The sequence below is a fragment of the Anolis carolinensis genome, chromosome 3 (genome assembly GCF_035594765.1).
Source record: "Anolis carolinensis isolate JA03-04 chromosome 3, rAnoCar3.1.pri, whole genome shotgun sequence".
In the NCBI taxonomy this organism is placed as follows: domain Eukaryota; kingdom Metazoa; phylum Chordata; class Lepidosauria; order Squamata; family Dactyloidae; genus Anolis; species Anolis carolinensis.
In genome coordinates this window covers 245,616,050-245,642,866 of record NC_085843.1, presented here as the reverse complement: position 1 = coordinate 245,642,866, position 26,817 = coordinate 245,616,050, and the positions used below count along the sequence as shown (strand labels likewise).

Sequence of the window (26,817 nt, the reverse complement as noted above, 5' to 3'; positions counted from 1 at the left end):
TGAATTTATATTCCAGCTTTCTCCCACCATAGAACTCAAACAAATGACTTTTGGTTAAGGTTGATGAGTCCCATATAAGGAGACAGGAAGGATATAAAAAGATAAGATAGGATTTGCAAACGAAGAATATCTGGAAGGCTATATTTGCTCTCCTTCACCTTAGGTGCTATCACTTGAAAAAATACATATTTTAAATGGAAACAAATAAGGAAAATGTCTTCTCCCATTACTCTTTCCCCAAGGGCATTTATTTGATTTTTTTAAAGTAACTAGCTATGGTTAACACATTCTTGTATCTACATAACTGGATAATTCATTTGTGAATTATTTTGAACTAGCTTGGGTACCCGGTGTTATTTGAAAAAGTCAGTTTTTGAATTATACAAAATGCATAAGGTTTTGGGTGAATTATAACTCACATCATGCCAGGTTAACCCAGAAAACTCCATCAGTACTTACAGTTTGCTATATTGGGCAAGTTTGCTCTAGATGCATCATTGGTGGGATTCAGTGCACTCTCTGGCTGCAGGGTAAACTACAACTCCCACTATGGTGAGTCAGTCCCTTCAAACCCCTCCAGTAGGTTGAGCTAGTCATGGGGGTTCTGTGTGCCAGTTTTGGTCCAGGTCCATCATCAGTGGAAGTCTATCTGGTTGTGGGTGAACTACAACTCCAGAGAGGAAGGTCAGTTCCCCCCAAACCCTCCAGTAATCAAATTTCGGCATATCAGGTATGTGTGCCAAGTTTGGTCCAGATCCATCGGTGTTTGGGTTCATAGTGTTCTCTGGATGTAGATGAACTACAACTCCCCTAAATCAAGGTGAAATTTCCCCAAAGACCTCCAGTATTTTTTGCTGGTCATGGATGTTCTGTGTGCCAAGTTAGTTTCATGTCTATCCTTGGTGGGGTTCGGAGTGCTCTGAGATTGTAGGTGATCTATACATCCCAGTACCTACAATCTCTATAAATCATGGTGAATTCTCCACAAACTTCTCTAGTATGTTCAGTTGCTGATCAATTCCTCTGTGGGCTGAGTGCCATAGAAAAGAATAGGAAAGGGTATGGGAGAGGCACTGGGCGGGGTCATGCAAATTCCACACCAATGGAGAGAGTAAACACTGGGATGTCTGTGATGGAGGAAACACATAAAATCTAGGGTGAAATTGTCACAGTATCAAAGCCTTCACTTGGGTGGTGGGCAGTATGGTGTTTGTGGAAAACATTGGCAGAGCTCTTGGACATGTTCATGGTGCTCGCTATAACCTGCAATGTCATTGGAGGGAGGACCATTGGCATCTCCTGAGTAGTGGGAGCTATAGATGTTTGTGGAGGCAGGAGCGTAAGTAGACACCTGAGCCACATACACACTTTTATTATGTATAGAGATATACTATGCCTATCTCCAGGTCTTCACAAAGTACCAAGAAATCGAAATAATTATCTGAAATTACATTTTACTTTTTAACACAGTTGTTACATATTCCTTATCTGGTTAAGTGCTTTTAAAAACAAAAGCTAAATATGAATTGATCTAAGTTATTTTCCTTTCCTCTTAGACATATCCTTGCCATATAAGCTAAATGAAACATGTTTTAAGAACTTTATGTTCCATATTTAGCATGCAAATAACAGAATTCTTGCCTCTTTCTTCCTCAGTATCTTCATCGTTGTGTAATGAGCAGAACTCTTCCTCAGCTGACTCTCATTGAGTGCAGCACCATTAAAAAAATGTGCGAACAGGAAATGATTGCTATAGAAGCTGCCATAAACCGAAAACCTTCCAACCTTCCACTTCCTTTGCCCCCCAAAAAGTCACGTGTAAGTTCAGGTATCAGGGGTGGTTTGAGATGCTTCTAGGCTTATTTGGAAAGGGCAATCTAGTTTTCAAAACTGTTGCATCATATGCAAGAGTTTTGATCAGTCTAGCCCATGTGTGTGTCATTCTTAGCAAAATATCGAAAGTAATCTTAAGTATGTGTTTGGGAGTCAAGAAAAGTGAGATTAGTGGATGGGCAAAGTTTTTTTTCCTGAAAATGTCTGTGATAGATATTTGTATTATGATTTGCCTATCTCTATCCTGGTCAAAATTTATAGGAGGAATTTCCAGGGTATCATTTACAGGGTGATACTATTAATCGACCTGATCCCGGGGCCTGATTTGGGAGCAAAGACGTTTTGGATTTAGCACATTCAAGGCCATGCCAATCATAGACCAAACTATAACTGAAGATATTGAAGGCTTTCACGGCCAGAATCCCTGGGTTGTTGTGTGGTTTCCAGGCTGTACGGCCGTATTCTAGCAGAATTTTCTCCTGATGTTTTACCTGCATCTGTGGCTGGCATCTTCAGAGGAAACCGGGAAACCACACACCATCCTATACCTGTAGAGTTTCTTTAGAAACACCAGGAAGATGTGACTCCTATCTACTGAAAGAACCTCTCTTTACTAAGGACCTCATCCCATGAGTAGGGTGTGGGGGAAGCAGAGAGAACTGTCTTACTTGGTTTCCTACCATTGAGTTTCATCTTCTGGGATGGCCAGCCACCCCATGTCATTTCCCTGTTTTCCCTGTCTGGTCACACCTGACTCCTGAAGCCACAGTCTAGGTTCTGTTTCCATGCACTATGGAAATGGGAGCCCCACCAAAAGTGTCCTTACATCATGTGATGGCCTCTATGGGGCTCCACACATGGAAATGCAGCCCAGATTGTATGTGATGAGGTTGTAGAAGGATACTTACACCCACCCTTTTCATATGGTCAGTTTGCACAGTGAGATCATTCTTGTTAGCTTAAGATTGCTAAATCAGCTTGTTTCTTGAATGCAAAGATCTCTGAAAGAGCTTGAAAACCTCACTATGTCATTTCTTTTGTGTTACAGGTGACACAAAGTGTATGGGATATTAGCCAGCCTTTCAAGGTTCTGCTGGTAAATGGCAGTAAACTGAACACAGAAGAAACTGCCAAAGTAAGTAAGTCTTCTGAATAAAAAGGATGTTTCTGGTGGTATCTGAACAATTCATCTCCTTTATCATGGAGCCCCCAGTGGCGTAACGGGTTAAACCCTTGTGCTGGCAGAACTGCTAACCTGAAGGTTGGGTTGCTGACCTGAAAGTTGCTGGTTCAAATTTGGGGAGAGTGCGGATGAGCTCCCTCTGTCAGTTCCTGCTCCCCATGTGGGGACATGAGAGAAGCCTCCCACAAGGAGACCAATTCTCTCACAGCAGATGTGACTTGTAGTTTCTCAAGTCGCTCCTGACACGAAAAAAGAAATATTATTTATCCATGTATAGGCCATGTTTTGTTATTTAAACTATTCCCTAGCTAAATGAGAACAATACCTTAATTTATTTCATGAGATCATATCATGATTGCCCACCTCTACTTTTGCAAAATTCAGCCTCTTATTTCCACTAGCATTATGGTTTATTGGCCACAACTGCGGGGTGGGGGGTGGGGAGTGTGGAGACAACCGTCTCCTTCAGATTAGGATAAATGAGACAGTAATATATGCAGCAAGTTTTTGTTTTCATTTTTCAAATGCCAGTGCTCAGTGATGCATTACAAAGCAACTTCCTTCAGCACAATCCACAAAGATTTGTCTTAACTAAGCCCCATCGAAAAGCAGGGAGTGAGTAAATTTTGACTAAATCCCATGCGGTGGGTTTCAAAGACAACCTTTTGCAACTGTTTGTTTGTTTTGTTTGCATTACTGTTTTGGGAGCTGCTTTTCAGAAACTGTCAAACAGATCGAGGTAAAAAAATCACTCAATATTGGAATTGAAACAAAAATAGAAATATGACTATGTTGCTTGTTTTCATTATTGAATCTGTCAAAGCAACATTCTAATAGGGTATATTACATATTAAGTGGTCGTGTCAGGTATACTGGATGTATTCAGAAATAATTTTATGTGCATATACTCGTTTAAAATCTGCTTTGAATCCATATTTCACTTATGGCGGTTGCTTGGAAAGATTTAAAGGACATTCTGAATCATTAGCATGTCTGGCCTGGAAATGTTGAATTGAAACATCTGTAAAATGAATTTGCTTTCTTACAGTGTAATTAATGAAGAATCTTGTCAGTATCACATCTAATTTCCAACTGTATATCTATCAGTTATTCAGACTTAATTTTAAAATAATTACCAGTTACTTTTCTTACCAACACAGATCTTTAGCTGTTCAATATAGTTAATGTTCCAGCACATATTTTCATAGATGCAACTGATTTTTACCAGTAAAGGTAAATGCTGTCTGTCGTAATAAGTATGGATTTTATATGAATAATTCTTATTTATTAGTTCTGTGGAATGTGTTTGGATAGTTCCCTGTCATGCCTCTCTTGCAGGTTCATGTCAGGGCTGGACTCTTCCATGGAACTGAGCTCCTTTGTAAGCCCATCGTAAGCTCAGAAATATCTGGGAGAAATGACCATCTTTGGAATGAACCCTTGGAATTCGATATTAACGTCTGTGATTTGCCAAGAATGGCTAGGCTGTGCTTTGTGGTTTATGCTGTGATGGATAAAATGAAAAATAAAAAGTCAGCCAAGTCACTCAATCCATCCAAATACCAGACCATTAGGAAAGCGGGGAAAGTGGTAATGGATTCATTTAATTTCTTCTTTACGTTTGTTGTATAGGGAAGTTAATGTGTACATTGGCAAACTTCTGGTTTTCATACCTTTTTAAAAAAAATTCAAACTTCAAACTGAAATTCTGATTTATTAGAAATAAGGTTTTCATTGTTGTTTTTTAAAAAAATAAATATTTGGGTATTTATCATTTAATTTTAAGAGTTAATATTTATCTGTGTTCAGCTTTTAAATAGTACCTAGTATATAAATATGAGGAGCCCCCAGTGGCACAACAAGTTAAGCCGCTGAGCTGCTGAACTTGCTGACCGAAAGGTTGGCGGTTCGAATCCAGGGAGTGGGGTGAGCTCTCACTGTTAGCCCCAGCTCCTACAAAGCCAGCAGTTAAAAACATGCAAATGTGAGTAGATCAATAGGTACCACTCCAGCAGGAAGGTAATGGCGCTCATTGCAGTCATTCCAGCCACATGACCTTGGAGGTGTCTACGGACAACGCCGGCTCTTTGGCTTAGAAATGGAGATGAGCACCAATCCCAAGAATCAGACACTACTAGACTTAATGCCAGGAGAAAACCTTTACCTTTACAATATAAATATTAAGGGTGGCCAAATATATGGGAACGGGCTGGAATTGATCCCCTACACCAATAGGTACATTAATATGTCTTCTTTGTTATCTTTGAAGAAAAAAGAACAGCTTTTTTGTGAGAAACATTTTTTGAAACTTGAATTTTTATGCAAAAATAATATTTTTATAGCACAGAAATTCCTTCATTTTAAAACACATGTATGTTTTTGGAAAGTGTTTGTATGTTTCTGCGTGCACATGTGTATCAGATAGAAATATGTTCCTTGCATAAGCATGTGTGTGTATTGTGTGATAATCATACTTTTATTGCAAAAAAAGTCCATTTGAAAACAGTGTTGTTTTGCTTTACACATCACATTTATGCAAACATCCCACTTGTATTTCTGAATAATTTTCTGAAACACTGTGCTAATAGAAGATAACAATATGCAGAAATGTTCTCCTCCCTGCCCACCATGGAGAAGAAATTCAGAAATTATGCATTCTCACTTGCAAATGCAAAATACAGTACTGAAATATTTAGTCCCTACTTCACCTATCTTGAGAATCTGATGGATTTGTAATGCTTTATTTATTTCAGCACTATCCTGTAGCATGGGTCAATACTATGGTCTTTGATTTTAAAGGCCAATTTAAAACTGGAGACCTTGTACTGCACAGCTGGTCATCATTTCCTGGTAAGTCTTCATTTGTGCTTCAAAGGTTGCTTGCAGCATCTGCCATGCAGTTCCCCAATGCACAGCTTCAGATCATTTCAGAAGGACTGGTATCATTATAATTTTTCCATTATCTTCATCACCACACCCATTGTCATATCACCATCCACAACATCATCATCCTGTTATTTGTCTGATATATTTTCATGGTAAAATCATGATTTTAAAAAAGCCCTAAAGCAAAGAGAAGAAAATTCTTTAACAACATTCCTAGAGTTGTCGAAGGCTTTCATGGCCAGAAGCACTAGGTTGCTGTGAGTCTTCCGGGCTGTATGGCTATATTCTAGAAGCATTGTCTCCTGAAGTTTTGCCCACATTTGTGACAGGCATCCTCACAGGTTGTGAGGTTCATTGGAAACTAGGCAATATATCTGTGGAATGTCCCACCATGGACATTCCATAGATATATAAACCTCACTCGCCTAGTTTCCAGCAGACCCCACAAACTCTGAGGGTGCCTGCCATAGATGTGGGCGAAACATCAGGAGAGAATGCTTCTAGAACATGGCCATACAGCCCGGAAAACTCACAGCAACCCAACATTCCTAGATACCACAGTTGCAGGCTACTCAAAGCATATCTTACACTAACATGAAACAGTTTACTAAACACATGTCTCCGGTGGGGGAAAAACACTTTTTAAATATTGTTCCAGCTTTTCATGTATTTTGGGGTGTGAAATTTTAAAAAATACAAATTCCCTAACACACACACACACACTTTATTGAGCTGGGGTTTGAATACCAAAAGATCCACATGTCCCATTGTATGCAGTAAGGTAGTAAAATGGTGCAAATAATTCTAAAATCAAGCAATAATTTTCTGCAAAGAACAAAGTTACATGCAAGAACATATAAAGAAAATTACAATTGGATATATCTGCTTTCTCATCTTTTTACAATTATGATTCTTTCATATGGTCACTTAAGATAGGATTATGCAGAAATAATGTGAGGCTTTTGCAGTGATTATTTATCTGGTCTTTCTAGAAGCATTCCTGTTAAAATTGTTTGCCCATCTTCAGAATATACAGCTGACCTAGGAAACATTGTAATATCAGGCACCGCAATTTAAGGGAGACGTTGACAAGCTGGAATGTGTCCATAGGAGGGCAACTAAAATGATATGATCAAGGAGCAGCTTAAAGAGCTGGGCGTGTTTAGCTTGCAGAAGAGAAGGCTGAGAGGAGACATGATGAGGGCCATGTATAAATATGTGAGGGGAAGTCATAGGGAGGAAGGAGCAAGCTTGTTTCTGCTGCCCTGGAGACTAGGACACGGAACAATGGCTTTAAACTACAGGAACGGAGATTCCACCTGAAATTCAGGAAGAACTTCTTCACTGTGAGAGATGTTCAGCTCTCTCCCCCGGACTGTGGTGGAGGCTCCTTCTTTGGAGACTTTTAAGCAGAGGCTGGATGGCCATCTGTCGGCGGTGCTTTGAATGTGATTTTCTGTTTCTTGGTAGGTTGTTGAACTGGATGTCTCTTCCAACTCTATTATTCTATGATTCTATTATCGGTCTAATATGAGCTACCAATTGAATAGTTTTAACTATAATTTGGCAACTTGTGTTTCTTTTTTTTCCTTTTTTTGTTACCTAGATGAACTTGAAGAAATGTTGAACCCAATGGGAACTGTACAAACAAATCCATACACTGAAAATGCAACATCTTTGCAGATCAAATTTCAAGAGTATTCAAAATTTCCTATTTATTACCCTCCCTTTGATAAGGTAAGATAGGTAGGAGTTCTTGCATTTGCTTTTTCTTCTGGTAATTCTTATTCTAAGTGTATTTGTAAAGTTTCAGGGGGGAGTTGTAAACGTTTTGACAACTGGAATATATGAACGGGTCAACATAGTATGTCAACTAAGTTTGAAAAATAGGTTAAAGTATTAAGATTACTCCCTCATATATTGATTGTTGCACCTCTAGGCTACGTAGGCACCTCAAAACCACACTGGAGCCCCAGAATATAAGCAAGCAAGTTGTTTATTGAAGGTTATATGCAAGCAAAAGCAAAATGAAGTTCAGAGTCAGTAAAATAGGTTAAAATCCACCAGAGCAAGGTACTTGAAGTTCATGAAGGAAGAGTCTATAAAAACCACTCAAAGAGCATAGTCCAAAACTGGATATCAAAGTAAGTCACAAGAAATATCAAGAATAGTCCTAACAGGATTATTTCCAAGGCATGAATCAAGGATAACCACAGGAAGACAAGACTAGAGTGCAGGATTAACTCCAAAGTAGTCCAGGGTATAAAGTCAGTGATGAAACACAAGGCAAGGGTCTCCACTGGAATAAAAACCAAACAGCAAAGTCACTGGAATATCCAACTGGATTCACAGGCCAAGGCAAGGCTGGAACTTGAAGCAGGATACACGGCTGCAGGAATACACAGGAACACAGAGCAAAGATCCTTCTTTTTTGAATAAGCAATGTTACCACCTCTGGCTGTGGCAGAGAAAGCAAGGCATTTTAAGGAAAATCCAAGGTCTTTCTCTCATGAGAAAACTACTCATTAGACTGCTTCAAAAGCAACCGTCTGCTTCTCCGGAGACATTCTCGTCCCCTCCTCTGATGAGTTATTGCTGCCTTCCTGTTAAACTTATTATCCTCCTCTAAACTAGAATGTCCATCTGGCACCTGGAGATCTGACCTTGACTGCTGGGAGGAATGCTGCTGGGAGGAATGTGGTTCACAATGCCTGCTTGCAACCATTCTGTCTCTGATCCCAGAATCCACTGGGACAAACTCTGGCTGAATCTCAGGTTCTGGTTGTATCTCAGGCCAAAACCCAGAGTCCTCTGGCAAGGCAGGTGCAGGGACAATTACTGGCTGAATGAGCCCAATCTCAAACTGGGCTACAACATTGATTCATCCTGAAGATGCAGATGCTTAGTTTTCCTACGAATCAAGGTCCCTTGATTTTTTAGAAATCTTTGGTTGGAACTTGAGGCCTGCAGTAAGTATGGGATGGAATGAAACAAGCAATTCCTATTCTGCAAATAGTGTTCTAATTACCTATTGCATTTTATTACAGTTATTCTAAGCTATCTATTAAGGTGAAACCCTTGTGTAAGGTTTTAAGTATCATTAAAAATCATCTGCTTTTGTGTGAAGGAAGAATGTAGAAAGAGATTAATTTCAAATACATGGACATGTTCCAAATATTATTGCAACTTTGCTGCCACTAGTTATATCAGCCGTCTCAATTTGAACATCTTGGACTAATTAAACAATTTCTATTATAACTTTGGGGTCTTTTCCTTTTATAAAGTCATCTCTTCCTAGATAAAAGTGAAGAGACGTTCGGTGGGTGAAGGTACAGTAGGATCACAACCACTAGCCCTACCTAAATGACAGTAGTTTTGTGCCAACTATATAGTTACAATAGCTTCACATGAGCACAAATCTTAATTGTCCTGGAATTTCCCTTTACCCATATGACTATGCACCAGTTACACACTGTTAACTCATGGAAGTGTGCTGCTAGCCGTTGGAGGCAAGACTAACCAGAGTAGCATCCCTCATATGAAGAGTTTATTTGAGTCCCGCTACTGAAGCAATTTGAAGCATAGGTAGGTGACAGATGGCTTTCTAAATGTCATTGGGCTGCAATTTGCTGTTTGCTGGACTGGCTATAGATGATGGAAGTTGTAGTACAACAACATCTGGAAGACCACAGATTGCCCACCCTTGGTGTAAAATGTAGTAGAAATTGTTTTGAACATATACTGTAGTTGGGCTAAGGACAAAATGTCAAGGACAGAACGCCACAAGGTTCAAAATAACAGAGTTTATTTAATTACAGAACTCAAAAATGCCCGTAAAAACACAAGGGCCAGGCAATTTTAGCCTTTAGGAGCAAAAAAGGGACAAGGAAAAAACGTACAAAAGATAAACCGGATTAAACCGAAGTTTAATCCGGGTAAAAACAAACTGCTTGCTTCAGCCTGAGGGTAAACAAAACAAAAGCCGAGGAACAAAAGAATGCAACTAATTGGCAGCAGATTCCTCTCTGCTGCCAACACGGTGCTTAGAGGAACTTGCGTCGCTCCCACACACACAGCAGACAGGATTTCCAACACGAACAGATCAGCCAAGGATTGTAGCAGAAGAGTAGACCCAGTTCTTTTCCGTGGTTCAAAGCCAGAAGTAGACGTTTGTAGTTTCCAAGTCCAGAAGGGGGAAGACAAGCCGTGGTCAGTTCAATCCGAGTTTTCAAAGCAGGAGATGGCGTCCGTCAAGAAGACGACGGAAGGTCAAGCTAATAAGAGTAAGCACAGGTTTGCACAAACAAATGCCCACACAATTCCTCCCGCCGTCTGACCCTGAATTCCAAAAACAACTTACGTCTCAGCACAGGAAAACACACCAGTCTTCAGGAAAGCGTCCCACACAGATCCCAAGCGTTTGTCCAGATTACCTTGCCCAACGCAATTTGCAATTGCTCCCAAGCCCCATTTTATGCCAGTTACAAATCCTCATCACTGTCAGCTGTCCTCCTTAACCCGGGCGTTTCCTCATCACTTTCCTCATCAGAGCTGGAACACCTCTGACTACGCCCCACAGCATCTCCAGCTGTGGATCCCGTCCCATCCCTCCAGCTAAGCCATGGGTCTAGTCCTGAAAGTCCCCATTCATCTTCTATCCCATCATGACCAGTGGCACCCAATTCCTCCCTTACCCGAGTCCAATCCATCTCATCCTCCTCCGAGCTAACCAGCCCCTCCTCCATTCTCTCCGTAAACCCCTCAAAAGACTCTTCGTCAGATGGTGCTGCAAAAATGTCTCGCAGTCTTTTTCTTTCTCGCTCCTCGAGAGTATCTGACTCTCGAGGAGTCTTACGCCCACGTCTGTCAGTAACAGAGCCATGAGGCTCAACCATAACACTATCCCCTCTCACAAAGGCCTCCTCCCCCGATGGCGGAGAAGTGGCAGTAATACCCTCCGCTATAGCACCACGACGACTAGAGGTATCAAGTTTCAACAGCGAACGATGGAAGACTGGATGGACCTTTAAACTAGACGGTAAACGCAAACGAAACGCAACGGAAGAAATCTTTTTAACGATAGGAAAGGGACCCAAATACCGAGGCGCAAACTTTCCCCCAGCCTGTTTAATATGTTTGGAAGATAACCACACCAAATCCCCTTCTTCCAACTCCTCCCCTGCCTGCCTGTGGCGGTCAGCCTGAGTCTTTTGCGTTGCCTTAGCTTCCAACAGTAAGCGACGGGCAACATCATGCAATGCAGCCATTTCCGAAGAGCGGTACACAGGGTCCGAAGAGACCACATTGGTCGACGGCGCCACACCTCCCCGTGGGTGAAAACCATAAGTTAGCTCAAATGGCGTATGCTGACTAGACGCGTGCACCGCATTGTTGTAAGCGAACTCAGCCACCGGTAACCACTTCACCCAAGCCGTGGGTTGATCCAAGCAAAAACAACGCAAGTACTGCTCTAAGAGCCCATTAACCCGTTCAGACTGTCCATCCGTTTGTGGATGAAAAGCTGAAGAAACGTTTAACTTAGTCCCTAAGCACTCATGGAAGTGTTTCCAAAAGCGTGACACAAATTGCGGAGCCCTATCTGAAATAATCACCTCGGGTGCTCCGTGCAAACGATAGATGTGCTTAGTAAATAGTAAGGCCAACGTAGGGGCCGCCGGAATGGTTGAACAAGGAATAAAATGAGCCAGTTTGCTAAATAAATCCACCACCACCCAAATACAAGTATAACCCCCAGACTTAGGTAAATCCGAAATAAAATCCATGGAAATGATTTGCCATGGCCTCTCTGGAACAGGTAGAGACGACAACAACCCTCTAGGGCGCCCAACAGGCGTCTTACTCTGCTGGCAAACAGCGCAGCTGTCACAAAAGCGCAAAATGTCTTGCCGCATCTTTGGCCACCAGTAGCTCCTGGTGATAAGCTGTACGGTCTTGAACCTGCCAAAGTGCCCAGCCATGGGTTCGTCATGGTGGGCTCTAATCACCTCCAACCTGAGGGCCCCCACTGGTACGTAAACCTGCCCCCTGCGTACCAATACTCCGTCTTGATCCTGTAGATGCGGCAGTATTGTACGGTTACCTGCTGATAGCAACATCAGTTGTTCCTGCGTCCACACATCATCCCTCTGAGCCTCAAGGATCTGGTCATGTAACCCGAGCTCATTGTCTACAACACATAGAGAGGCAGTAGGCAAGATGGTCTGACATACTACCTGCTCATTGGTCTTAAACTCCGGCTTGCGGGATAAAGCATCGGCCCGCAAGTTTGCCTTCCCCTCCACGAACTGCACCTTGAAGTTAAACCTGGAGAAAAACAAAGCCCATCGAATTTGACGCTGGTTTAACTTCTTTGCTGTTTGCAAGTGCTCTAAGTTCTTGTGATCAGATCTGACCACGATCTGGTGCCGTGCCCCTTCAAGCCAGTGCCGCCACACCTCAAACGCCACCTTAATTGCCAACAACTCCTTCTCCCATATGGTATAGTTCTGCTCGAAGGGTGTTAGTTGCCGCGAGTAAAATCCACAGGGACGCAAGGTCCCTGAGGAATCCTTCTGAGACAATACAGCCCCCAACGCGTAGCTAGAAGCGTCCGCTTCTACCACGAACGGTTTGTCAACATCAGGATGTGTTAGTATGTTATCCGATTGAAAACTAGACTTAAGTTGTAGAAACGCATCGTGAGCTTCCCGCCCCCACACAAATGGCTGTTTCTTACGCAGGAGCTGCGTCAAAGGTACCGTGAGCTTTGCAAAGTTCGGAATAAACTCCCGGTAGTAGTTAGCGAAACCTAAGAACCTTTGTACATCCTTCTTAGTCTTAAGCTCCTGCCATGAGTTGACGGCGTCAACCTTATGTGGGTCCATTTTAAGTTCCCTACCTGACACTACATGACCTAGGAACTCCACTTCAGGCACATGAAAGACGCACTTGGAAGCCTTGGCGAAAAGCCCATTAGCCCGCAGACGGTGCAGAACCTGCTTGACATGTTGACGATGTTCTTTCTCGTCCTTAGAAAAAATCAAGATATCATCCAAATAAATCACTAAAAATTGGTCAATTAGGTCCCTGAACACATCGTTCATGAACCTCTGGAAGACCGCGGGAGCATTGCAAAGTCCGAAAGGCATGACTCGGAACTCGTGGCATCCGAAACACGTGTTAAATGCCGTCTTCCATTCATCCCCTTCCCGTATACGGATTAAGTTATATGCCCCCCGCAGGTCAAGCTTGGTAAAGACCTTAGCCCCTTGCACCCTTGATAATAGTTCCGAGATTAAAGGTAGCGGGTACCTATCCCGAATGGTGTATTTGTTTAGGATCCGATAGTCGCAGACCAGCCTAAGTTCCCCAGTCTTTTTGGCTACAAAAAATACTGGTGCCGCAGTTGGTGAACTAGATGGGCGAATAAACCCCTTGGCTAAATTTTCATCTAGAAACTCCCGCAAAGCTTGCCTTTCCGGTACAGTCAAGGCATACAGCCTTCCTGCTGGCAATTTCGCACCTTCTGCTAACTTGATGGCGCAATCATATGGCCTGTGCGGTGGTAATTTGTCCGCTTCTCTTTTACAAAACACATCAGAGAACTCCCCATACTCAGCAGGCACTCCCTCCATATCAGATTGAGTAACATTCAGAATGCAACCGTCCTGCCTCTTTAAGGTTACTTTACGTGTCGCCCAATCTACTTGTGGATTTACTACAGCTAGCCAATCCATCCCCAGGATCACGTCATATCTAGGCAAGCTCGTAATATCCCACACAAACGTTCCCGTTACTCCCTGCACCTCCCACATTACTGCTGAGGTTTCATGGTTAACCACCCCAGTCTCCAGCAGTCTCCCATCTGCTCCTTCCACCCACACGTCGCATGCTTTGCGCACTCTAGGAATGCCATGCTTCCTAGCAAACTCAATATCTACATAAGAGACCGTAGCCCCTGAGTCCAGCAGTGCCAAAGTAGAAACAAGTTCCCTTCCCCCAACAGATAATGTAATGGGTATGAAAACATGCTTCCTCCCCTCAGTTGACTGCTTGAGGAGCCCTAGTGCGTTGGACTCACGTCGCACTAGGGCTGGCCTTTTCCCGAAAGCTGGGAAGGTTTTACATTACAGGTTTTGGCAAAATGCCCCGCATTCCCACAGTACAAACACAAACCCAGCTGCCTCCTACGGCTCTTTTCCTCTGTAGACAGCTTTTTAAAGACCCCCAGCTCCATAGGCTCTTCCCCCATCACCACAGGTGCCCTGGTAATATGCATGGGTGGCGCACACATTGCTTTCGAGTGTCTACGAGCCTCGAACCTTGCGTCTAAACGCAGCACCTTAGCTACTAAGGCATCCCAATTTTCAGCCGGCTCCAAGCGTGCTAATTCATCCTGGAGCATATCACTTAACCCGGCAGTAAATAAAAGCATGAATGCATTTTCCCCCCAATCCAGCTGGTGGCGATACAGGTTAAACTTATTTAAGTAATCCAAAACAGTCCCCTTTCCCTGTTTCAACCGATACAGAGCCCACCCAGCATTCTCCGTGCGGAGAGGATCCCCAAAAGTGTCAATTAATAACTTTTTGAAATTATCCAAATTGTCTTTGACTGGGTCATTTCCCAAAATTAAATTAGTGGCCCATTGTCCTGCGGGACCGGTCAACAAACTCAAAATAAATGCCACCTTGCTAGTATCTGTAGGAAAAGCATGAGCACTGAGCTGGGAAAAATAAAGCTCCACTTGTGCCAAAAAGGTTAGCAACTTGCACCTGGTCCCATCAAAGCGTTCAGGAGTCAAAACATGTCCTTTCACAGCATGAGCAGCTTGGCTAACGGTAAAAGCCGTTTGTAATTGGTCAAATTTGGCTCTTAACTCATCCATCGTCTTCCTGACGGGTTTATTGCTGCAATAAACTTTTTATGGCGTTGGGCAATCTGTCAAGGACAGAACGCCACAAGGTTCAAAATAACAGAGTTTATTTAATTACAGAACTCAAAAATGCCCGTAAAAACACAAGGGCCAGGCAATTTTAGCCTTTAGGAGCAAAAAAGGGACAAGGAAAAAACGTACAAAAGATAAACCGGATTAAACCGAAGTTTAATCCGGGTAAAAACAAACTGCTTGCTTCAGCCTGAGGGTAAACAAAACAAAAGCCGAGGAACAAAAGAATGCAACTAATTGGCAGCAGATTCCTCTCTGCTGCCAACACGGTGCTTAGAGGAACTTGCGTCGCTCCCACACACACAGCAGACAGGATTTCCAACACGAACAGATCAGCCAAGGATTGTAGCAGAAGAGTAGACCCAGTTCTTTTCCGTGGTTCAAAGCCAGAAGTAGACGTTTGTAGTTTCCAAGTCCAGAAGGGGGAAGACAAGCCGTGGTCAGTTCAATCCGAGTTTTCAAAGCAGGAGATGGCGTCCGTCAAGAAGACGACGGAAGGTCAAGCTAATAAGAGTAAGCACAGGTTTGCACAAACAAATGCCCACACAATTCCTCCCGCCGTCTGACCCTGAATTCCAAAAACAACTTACGTCTCAGCACAGGAAAACACACCAGTCTTCAGGAAAGCGTCCCACACAGATCCCAAGCGTTTGTCCAGATTACCTTGCCCAACGCAATTTGCAATTGCTCCCAAGCCCCATTTTATGCCAGTTACAAATCCTCATCACTGTCAGCTGTCCTCCTTAACCCGGGCGTTTCCTCATCACTTTCCTCATCAGAGCTGGAACACCTCTGACTACGCCCCACAGCATCTCCAGCTGTGGATCCCGTCCCATCCCTCCAGCTAAGCCATGGGTCTAGTCCTGAAAGTCCCCATTCATCTTCTATCCCATCATGACCAGTGGCACCCAATTCCTCCCTTACCCGAGTCCAATCCATCTCATCTTCCTCCGAGCTAACCAGCCCCTCCTCCATTCTCTCCGTAAACCCCTCAAAAGACTCTTCGTCAGATGGTGCTGCAAAAATGTCTCGCAGTCTTTTTCTTTCTCGCTCCTCGAGAGTATCTGACTCTCGAGGAGTCTTACGCCCACGTCTGTCAGTAACAGAGCCATGAGGCTCAACCATAACACAAAACACTTGAAACTATTTCCGTTACACTTAGGCTGAAGGACAATTTGACAGAGCTATGGGCTACTGTTGAGAATAACTGACTAGAGATAAGATGCAGTGTTTCTATATTTTAACAGAATGCAAAACGGGACTAATAGTTGATTTGAATAACAATTCAAGGATTAAGAGCAAGCATTTCTAAATATACTTTGAAAGATTAGCATTTCTAAAAATATTTTGGAATATTAACATTCAATTTTATAGAAACACGTTTCTTAAATTGGTTTTGTGGATGAATGGCTCAAGCTGACCTGGATAAATGTTGAAGGTTGTGTGGTGGAGAAGAATCAGAACAGAATTCTGTCGAAAGCAGTTTGCTTGGTTTTTTTTTTTTTTTTGCTTTGACCATGGGAACCAGATTAATAACAGACAGATTAATAGGGAAGTCACCTAATATTCAACAATGCTGCTGCATTACTCTTAGACCCGATTTAAAAGCTAAGATCATATTTGACTCCAGTTTAAGAAATAGGCAAGAAACATCATCTTCCTTGGAAGCCAGAGGGGCATTTGTGTCAACTTGCTACCTATATCTATTCCCCTTTTCTGCTAAAGCATGATGAAGTAAATGTATTAACAATCTTGAATCCATGAAAGATTTTTCTATAGTACCATTCACTTGGTTAAATTGAAGTGCATTGCTCTGGCTAGCATAAATCTGGTTTTCCTTGTGAAAAGTGCACGCTTTGGAGTTTAAACAATTTTGAGTCACAATTTAGTATAGTTAATTCCTAAAGCAGAATCTGGTCTTGTGCTAGATTATGCATTTTGTTTTTCTAAGGACAGTGTGGGACAGAAATGATAACCCAGCCATAGCAAAGTTTGAAGGCATTATTATACAATGCACATTGAAGGCATGATATGGGAAAAGAAGCGTGCATGGTTAGTGAGGGGGGTTGCATGGCTTTTCAAACTATGTGTATGATAATAGTGATAGCAGAATGTCTTCAATTCCAATATTGTTAGAATATTTTTTTAAAAAAATCTCCATTTTATATTTTTGCAGATACTTGAAAAGGCAGCTGAAATTGCGAGAAGCAGTGATAGCTCTGGCATGGCAGTAAGTATTGAAAAGGAATTATTATCTTTCTACATTTAAAGGCTAGGATAAGGTTTATGTATTTATATTACTCTCTTACTGTATCTTTAGGGAAGCTGTGTGTGTTCAGAAACATTTGTTTTGGCCTTTATGTGACTATTTCTAGTCAAGGGTATAAAGAAAAGATAGCTTTCTCAGTGTCTGTGGACTCCGTGCTTATATTTTTGAATAATTTCAAAACAAGTGATATAATAAAGGTTTTCTGTAGTTTTAAAAGGCAGAAATTATTGGTTGAACAAGTATGGTACCCAAATGATTCCATATCAACTATAAAATGACCAGAATTGGCCTGAATATTTGTTTAAGCAGCAGAGTTTTCTATTGTATCTAACTTTCATGTGAATAGTAAATTGTTATGCTAGCATCTTCTGTGGCAGTGATTCTCAAATGTTGGCATCGGATGTTATTGGTTATAAGTTCACTGAAACATCAGCTATCATGATGCTTTGAATGCGATTTCCTGTTTCTTGGCAAGGGGTTGGACTGGGTGGCCCATGAAGTCTCCCAATTCTATGATTCTATGAGAAGTGGTCAGGTATTCTAGAAGTACAAAACCTTTTGGAAGCCCACCCTTGAGCCTGCCCATCCTTTAACCTTCTCAGTTAGGCCTAGACTAGAGTGACTTCAACTTACTTTCAACTTCCTGAAACTTGTTCTTTAGTTGTTTTAATGTGGAATAGGAATCGACAAAAGAAATATTTTAAGTTGAATATGAGTGTATGAGCTTCAAGTTGCCTGTCAACTATGGTGACCTAACACATTTCTTTAGGCAACGAATAGTCAGAGTTGGTTTTGCCAGTACATCCTCTGAAATATAGCCTACAGCACTGTTATTCATTGGCAATCTCCCACCCAAGTGCTAACCTTACTTAGTTTCTATCATTAGAGAGGTTATGGTACTTTTAGGGCATTTAAACATGTGTGCTATCTCATGGCCATGTTCCCATAACTTGCTAATGTATAATTTAGTAGAAAATGAACTTTGTTCTGGGGTTTTATATTCCCATCTTATCTCCCCCCATGTTAATCTGCACTGCTCATATCATCCACACCAGTGGTTCTCAACTTGTGGGTCCCCAGATATTTTGACCTTCAACTCCCAAAATTCCTAACAGCTGGTAAACGGGCTGGGATTTCTGGGAGTTGTAGGCCAAAACACCTGGGGGGACACAGGTTAAGAACCACTGATCCAAACCATATCCAGGTAAGCTGGTTAAGATAGCCAACTTCAGAAATCATGATTGGATACTGATTTGTCTGTTAACTATTGTTTGCTACTCTAGAATGCATGACAAATTGTATTTAACTATGAACAGAAGTGACAGCTTCTAAACTTCTTTTGCCTTAATGGAAGGTGGGGGTGATCCAAGAAAAAGCCAGGCTTATTCATTTAAGTCCAAAGGCTGGTCTGTTGTGTTTTATTTTGTTTGGATTACAGACCTGGAAATAAGAAAATAATCAATATACAATTCCCATTAAAGTGTTACGATTGTTTTTACAGTAATTAAAATTCTTCTTGGTTTTGACTTTGTGTATTTCTCTCCTCCAATCTTGATTTATATGTTAGCTTTAAAAGGATACACATATATATTTTCATAAATGCTGTGGATCTCCTGTGTAGTTCAGTGAAGTAAATCCAAGCCTATGCCATGTCTCAATAGAACAATTAACCACATTGAATGAACAAATAACAATACTGCCCCCTAGTGATGCTCAGCATGAAGTGTGTATATTTCTTTCATTTGCGATGCTAGTAAAATACATTGAGTGTAAAATCTCTAGCAAGTTCTAACCCCAAGGTCCTTAGGAGATTCACTATACATATGAAACATTTGTCTTTGCACATCTGTGCCATTTGCAAGTACAGTAGAGTCTCACTTATCCAACATAAACGGGCTGGCAGAATGTTGGATAAGCGAATATGTTGGATAATAAGGAGGCATTAAGGAAAAGCCTATTAAACATCAAATTAGGTTATGATTTTACAAATGAAGCACCAAAACATCATGTTAGACAACAAATTTGGCACAAAAAGTAGTTCAATATGCCATAATGCTATGTAGTAATTACTGTATTTATGAATTTAGCACCAAATATCACGATATATTGAAAAGATTGACTACAAAAATGCGTTGGATAATCCAGAAAGTTGGATAAGCGAGTGTTGGATAAGTGAGACTCTACTGTAATGATTCTTGACCTTTTATCAATCTGTGTCTCCTTAGGGCCGTGGTGGCAAAAAGTTCTACATTGAGCTAAAGGAGATCATGGAAAGGGACCCTTTGTCTCAACTCTGTGAAAATGAAATGGATCTCATTTGGACTTTACGGTATGACTGTCGTGAAAATTTTCCACAGTCTTTGCCAAAGTTGTTGCTCTCCGTGAAATGGAACAAACTTGAAGATGTCGCTCAGGTGAGACAAATAGTACGATCTAGATAGCAATAGTTAAAATCGGAAGCAAATTGTAAGCCATGTCATTTGCAGAGGATGCTGTGAAATGGTGGTTTAAGCATTAACTGCATATTACTGAAGCAAACTGCTGTCAAACAGTTCCTCGTTTTTCTAAGTCTTTCAAAGTAACCTAAAGACTTTTATTTATTTATTTTTGCTGGAAAACTCCAATGTATTGCTGCCCTGGACTCGTGCCTTTAAGAAATGTATGATATAAAGTAGAACCTCAGATGTTACTTTTTAAAAGGTAGTTAATTGCTGAAATAGGTCTAAGATCCAAAACGTAGTTTGTTGTTACCAGGATTATTCGTTCCTTTCTGGTTTTTCAGAAGTACAGTAGAGTCTCGCTTATCCAACATAAATGGACTAGCAGAACGTTGGATAAGCAAAAATGTTGGATAATAAGGAGGGATTAAAGAAAAGCCTATTAAATGTCAAATTATGTTTTGATTTTACAAATTAAGCACCAAAACATCATGTTTTACAACGAATAGACAGAAAAAGCAGTTCAATACACGGTAACGTTATGTAGTAATTACTATATTTATGAATTTAGCACCAAAACATTGCAATGTATTGAAAACATTGACTACCAAAAACATTGGCTACTAACAAATTGACTACAAATAAAGATGGAATTGCAATAACAACATTGTCAGAAGTTAAATCTGTAAAATGTTCAGTCCTCGCTGCCAAGAGAAATAGCTGTGGATCCGGGCGGGAGGCAGACTGCATTGGATAATCCAGAATGTTGGATAAGTGAAACTCTACTGTAACTAAAACTGTTACTTTACAATAACACAATCACTACATGGTCTGTAACACAAGAACAGTTTTCCTCTGATCAAACTTATCATCATTTCTACACCGAGGGCAGTCTACAACGCTGAGCACAAGACCGCATTTGATCCCGGTGATATCCCTTCTGGAACAGTCAATGAAACTATGCACCCCAAAAATAGAAAATTGATGCAGCTATACCTTTATTACTGAGAAATTGTATTACTTAGAAGTAACTTATTATCTGTAGTCAGTTGTATTAGGCACTGTTTGTGAAGGGAAAGAGTACTATGCTTACATTTACTTGATTTTCTCACAACAGCAGGAGAGGAACACGTGTAGGAATGGAATTCTCATGATTTGGTTGTGCTGGTTAAGGCTGGTGGGAACTGCAGTCCAATAATAAATGTCAGTGGCACACTTTATATTTCTGATTCAGATGTTGGCAGTGTTTTTAGTAGAATGAATCAGCAGGACTACTGACTTAAAGTTTGGGTTGCTGACCTGAAGGTTGCGGGTTTGAATCCGGGGAGAGCGCTGATGAGCTCCCTCTGTTAGCTCCAGCTCTCTATGCGGGGACATGAGAGAAGCCTCCCACAAGGATGGTAAAACATCAAAACATCCAGGCATCCCTTGAGCAACGTCCTTGCAGACAGCCAATTCTCTCACACCAGAAGTGACTTGTAGTTTCTCAAGTTGCTCCTGACATGAAAAAAAGTGGGGGGGAAAATCAGACTCCTCACATTTGCATTTTGCATATTAGGTCTGTCAATTCCTATGGAAAAGGTAGCAGTAGGTTCTGTTAGGTTCTCCCAAGATAGACTAAGCTGTCATCTTTTGTCACTCAACTTAGAGAAGGGAAAGTTTTGATAGGTGTTAAGGTACAAGCCTTAAATTGACCCATTGAGAAGTCAACCAGGTGTTTCTAGACTTATGTACAAGCGGTTTCTGTAGGAATGTTCTCAAGTTGAATTTGTAAGTCAGAACAGGTACATTTTCAAATATAATTCCAGTCCCAATTTTTTTTTAGTTTTGGATGCCATATGGAAGGGTCAACACCTGTATAACATTTGTTTTGCTTTCTGAGCCCCTGTTCAGAACATTTCACCTCACTTTCTGTCCCTGTGACTAGTGGATTTTGAACATTTTGAGTTGTCATAAAAACAAGGATAGACACCTTTTCCCCATGATAACTCTTGCAGGGGTAAATTCCTCTTCCAAGGGGTAGATTGCCACTCACTTCCTATTGTCTCAGGTTTGTTTGTAACTAGGTTTTATGTAAGTCTGCTGCATGTAACTCAGGGACTGCCTGTACAATATTACAATTGACTAATAAATTCAGGCTTATTTCAAAATGAAAATCAAAATTCAAATGGCTCTATAAAGCAAGTTCAACTTTAAATTGCTTTCATATGGCTTTATTAAAGAGTCTGTAGTTGAGTCACAGTGGAGCTGAAATACTTCTCTGTCCCTGAAAACCAGTCTTGTTCCTCCTTCAACTATTTTCTTTACTGTGCTGCAAGGGGCGAAGTAGGCAAAGGAATTCATTTTTATAGTAGGATACTGTGATTCATATCTCTGATCTAGCCTTGGCTGCATGTAAAAGAATATAAATGAGAATGTCCAATCAGATGCAGATTCGAATGCACATCACTTTGAAAAAAACCACAGGTTACATGGATTATAATCACTGATAGAGGCATCCTACAATCCTAGTTTTATTTATCAACACTGAACATATTTTGGATTCTTATCTTAATGTAGCTAGTGAATGGCTATGAAATCAAGGCTATTATTTTATTTGTGGTTAGAGTCACGCTGTGAAGATGCCTTTTAAGTTTTCTTGAAAACCATGCAATCTTTATGTTATATATGGTGATTAAAAATTGAGAAAAAGAGCACACTGCGCTAAAACTCATTACTAATCCCAGTTAGAATAATCAGGTATGTTTTAATTTGCCAAGCTTTCCTTTCTCCATTGGTTCTATTTTAGTTGAGTGGAGTCCTCAGTGGTACAGCGGGTTAAACCGCTGAGTTGCTGAACTTGCTGACCGAAAGGTTGGTGGTTCGAATCCAGGGAGCGGAGTGAGCTCCCGCTATTAGCACCAGCTTTTGCCAACCTAGCAGTTCAAAAACATGCAAATGTGAGTAGATCAATAGGTACCACTTCTGCAGGAAGGTAACGGCACTCCATGCAGTCATGCTGGCAACATGACCTAGGAGGTGTCTATGGACAAGGCTGGCTCTTTGGCTTAGAAATGGAGATGAGCACCAATCCCCAGAGTTGGGCACGACTAGACTTAATGCCAGGGAAAACCTTTACCTTTACCTTATTCTAGTTGAGAACAATCAAATTTATGTTAAAGATCCGCACACCACCAGACTTCATCATTTTATTTTATTTACTTATGTAATTAAAATAAAATAGGGGATCTTGTAAATACTCTGTTTTATAATTCAGTGCCTCTCTGTTTTCCATGGATTTGCTCACAGTCATTGTCTTGGATTGTTCGGCCAAATTAGTCTTATTGTTTTGGTTTTGGCTTAAGAAAGGAAAGCTTTCTGCCCAGATGTGACAAGTCCCCTTGTTGGCCTCTGACCATCCGCCAGAACACACCTGGGATGTTGATCTAGCTGGTCAGCATTTCCCTCCTAATTCAGGCTCAGAGGAGGAATGTAAACAAAAACTGGCTGTATTCTTGGAATCTTCTTGGCTCCTTCTCAGGTCATTGAGCTCTTGTTTCCTCTAAGGGTCATATCACTTAACATTTTCTAGTTGAATAACCTCTGCCTCTAATTTTAAGATTTTCTGAGTAGGCGTAGTCCTAGTGGCAACAGGACAATATTTTATATGTAGCACACATGCTTAACTCAAGTTTTCAATCTCAATTACCTGTTATAGAAAAAACCATGAGTGTTCTATCATATTTTCAAACATTTGTCCACAATCAGCATGGAGATTAATCTTTCCAGCATTCAGTGTTGAAGATGATTGATGTATGTGTTGTTTCAGAAAAATGTTATTGCTCTGCAGGCATGTTATTGATAGTTTCTGTGCCTGGGGTTGTCACGTGCACAGATTGATCCAGGTATCAAAGAATATTATCTTGTGTGTTCCTCTTAGAGGTGGACGATAAATGCATTGCACAGACTCTCTATCTGCTTTGGTAGATATCGCAATACTGCCCCAAAATGGTGACACTGCAGAGGCCCCAAAAAGCATACTTTCACTGTAAAGCAGGAGTGGGAAACATAGAGATTTTTCCACTTAAATTCCTAGCATTCTTTACTATTAGCTATGATGGAAAGGGCTGCTGGAAGGTACAATGCAGCAATCTCTACGTAATTTCCAATGCAAGTTACAGGGAGACATTCAGGCCAACATATTGTAATCATCTAAATGCTTTTTATGGCATATGCTAAATAAGATAAATCTATGCTGAATAAGATAAATAGTTTACTCTCTTATGGGCACAGGCCAACCTTATTTCCTGTCCAAATAGTTCTGCAGTTTGAGGAGAACCCAACCAGGACATTCGAAACCAGAAAGGTCGTTGAAATAGAGATAGAAGGTGCATCAACAATGTAGAATGAATGCACTTTGACACCACTTCAACTGCTGTGGCTCGGTGCTATAGGATCCCAGCACAGTTTGGCAGAGAAAGCTAAGGAGCTTGTAAAACTACAGCTCACACGCTTCCAAATCATTGAGCTATATAAAAGACTAACCCCAATATCCACAGGTTGTTGCATAGAAAACAAGATGATGGGTATGAGAGATTTCCATGCAAAACTAGTCAGATGTTTTGGTATGCCAATTTGTATACCAGAAGGTCCCACAGACAGTCCAGTACATTTAATTTAGGAGTCTATCCATGAAATGTTATCCCTTCCTTTAGAAAGGTACCAGGTAATCCTGAGTAGCTACTCAGACACCCACAAAATACCCCCATTCAGGTATTCTTCATCCCCTTCTGAATAAACTTGTCAAGAAAACACTATGATAGGTTTATATTTGGGTCACCATTAGTTGGAAATGGCACACAACAACAACAATCTTCACCATAAGCTGCAACCAAAACTGGGGGTTTTCTTCCTGCTATTTTCAGTTATCTGAGAGCCAGAAAAAATGTGATGCTAGGAGAAGGTTTCACCTAGAATTGCCAAACACTAAATTGTGACTCATTGTAAACAATATTTGCCATACTTTGCTGGGAAAACATTAAAATGCAGACACAAATGCAGACATATGGTTTGTCATTTAACTGTCTATCTCTGGGTTTTTGTTTTTTGTTTTTGTTTCGTTTTTTTGCACAGCTTCAAGCTCTTCTTCAAATATGGTCCAAACTGCCCCCCAGAGAAGCATTAGAGTTGTTGGATTTCAATTATCCAGATCAATATGTAAGAGAGTATGCAGTGAGTTGCTTAAGGCAAATGAGGTGAGTTTTGCAACCTTTTGCTTCCAGTTGTTAGTCCAAAAATTAAAATGCACCACGAACAAGAAACCATGACTTTTAGCTGAAGTGAAATGAATCCTTCCAATTAGCAAGCAGGCTGCCTTTCCAACGTACAGCTGCAGGCCAGGCTGTGATCCCAGTTTCCAGATAATATCAGGGGGGTAAAAGTGGGTGGTCCTCTTTTGGAGAACTGTATCTAACCGAGACAGCACAAGTCTTCCTTTGCTGCCTGGGACAAATACTACAGTGTTGGGTGAATATGGAGAAAGATACTGCAGAGGAGGCATTCAAGAGTCCACCTAGAACGCAGCTATATGCCTCTAAATATCCTATGCAAATCTAGGAAATATCCATTAAGCTCAGTGGAACCTATTTGTAAGAAAACAGGCATACAGCTGGAGTTGTGAATCCAGTTTGACAGCAGGTTTTGAAACCTGGGAACTTCCAAGGATTTACCCTTGTTTCCTGGTTCTTTAGCTTTTTCTTCCTCCAGGAGAAAGTCAGTTACTATCAGTTGCAAAGTGGCTATGCTCCTCATGCCCTTGACTTCTCATGAACGCTGCATGTGATTAATTGCAGTTTTTTTCAGGGCCAGATTGTTAACATGATGTTTTGACTTCCTCAAAATGTAAACAAGGCAGTTTGCTTGGTTAGGCCTAGACTAGAGTAACCTCATGATACTAAATTAACGTGGGGGTTTTTCCCTATTCCCTGTGCGGTTTCTGAATGAATATTGGGGTCTATTCTGGTGTGCCTAAATAAAGCCTAAATGATTGCATATGGATATTTGTTGATAAAGATGCATTTTTATGACAGCATTTCTGTCATATAGAAATAGTTTTTGATTAGAAGCATGGAGATAGATAGATAGATAGATATATCTGTAATAGTGACCACTATTAAATTGTTTGCACTGTTACCAGCAGCAGTTTAAAAGTTGCTTTAAATGTTTATGTATTATACAATAGTAAGAAGAATGCTGCTATTTCAGACAGATGTCTTTGGGATAGATTGTGGAAAGTCAGCTTTATTTTTTCTTTAATTTTATGTGAGGACGGAGAGTTAGGGAGGAATCTTTTACAAGTAATATAACATGTTAATAAGTGTATTAATGCTGCTTCTATTTGGATGTAACACTATACTTACGTTACAACAGTAGAAGCTTTAAAATGAGCTTACGGAACAAATAATATTTTTAAGATAGCTATTGCTTGTCACTTTCATTTTAACTTGATCAGCTGCAAGCTAGCATGTTACACAGATACCATGAGGCTTGACAGTGAATTTATTCTATCTGCCTGACTATTCTTAAGACAAACATATGACTGATATCAATTACTTTCCAAATTTTTACCATTGAATGATAATATTGTTGGTGTTGTTTATAACTTCCAGAATCTGGAGGAAAGTTCTGTTCTGTTCTTGTTTAATACTATTTACTAATTATATATAAGTATATTATATTGCCGATAAATCAAATAACTTCTCTATTTTAACGCATTTCATGTTGCATATTTTCTTTCATCACATCAATATAACTCAACTAATACATCTTCCTCACATTTAAATCCATTTACCCACTTCTCTTTATCTTCTTTCAGTGACGAAGAGCTTGCTCAATATCTTCTACAGCTTGTGCAAGTATTGAAATATGAACCTTTTCTCGACTGTGCCCTATCTAGGTTCCTGCTAGAAAAAGCAATGGCAAATAGAAGGATAGGACAGATGCTGTTTTGGCATTTAAGGTAAGACTTACTGATGTATCCTCGTGCCTCCCAAGAAATTATTTCTTACACAGAAACCTTGTAGTGAAATATTGATTCTAAAAGTTTAATTCCAGCTAAATCTGAAGTATTGACACCTTCTCTTTGAATGCTCAGAAACTTCTGTTTGGGACCAAGTTTGTTTTGTTTTTTGATTATATCAGTGTTAAATGTCAATTGTTAATCCAGCTTATTTGTAATTAAACTTACAAACATAAAGTATTTACAGTACCTTGCACAGAAGTG

At 40.7% G+C, this 26,817-nt stretch overlaps 1 protein-coding gene across 4 annotated transcripts in view; it reads left to right on the top strand.

Moving 5' to 3' along the window:
• pik3cb (phosphatidylinositol-4,5-bisphosphate 3-kinase catalytic subunit beta) overlaps positions 1 to 26,817 on the top strand; it is a 104,839-nt gene that overhangs the window by 54,866 nt on the left and 23,156 nt on the right. For 3 of the 4 annotated variants that reach the window (XM_008106297.3, XM_008106298.3, XM_003218304.4), the window contains exons 7-15: positions 1,657 to 1,818; positions 2,882 to 2,968; positions 4,355 to 4,606; positions 5,770 to 5,866; positions 7,509 to 7,639; positions 17,026 to 17,079; positions 19,344 to 19,532; positions 24,669 to 24,790; positions 26,410 to 26,553. In XM_008106297.3, the coding sequence (XP_008104504.1) occupies positions 1,657 to 1,818; positions 2,882 to 2,968; positions 4,355 to 4,606; positions 5,770 to 5,866; positions 7,509 to 7,639; positions 17,026 to 17,079; positions 19,344 to 19,532; positions 24,669 to 24,790; positions 26,410 to 26,553 (1,238 nt within the window). The remainder of the gene's footprint in view (positions 1 to 1,656; positions 1,819 to 2,881; positions 2,969 to 4,354; positions 4,607 to 5,769; positions 5,867 to 7,508; positions 7,640 to 17,025; positions 17,080 to 19,343; positions 19,533 to 24,668; positions 24,791 to 26,409; positions 26,554 to 26,817) is intronic. The other variant, XM_062976548.1, reaches the window with a different exon arrangement.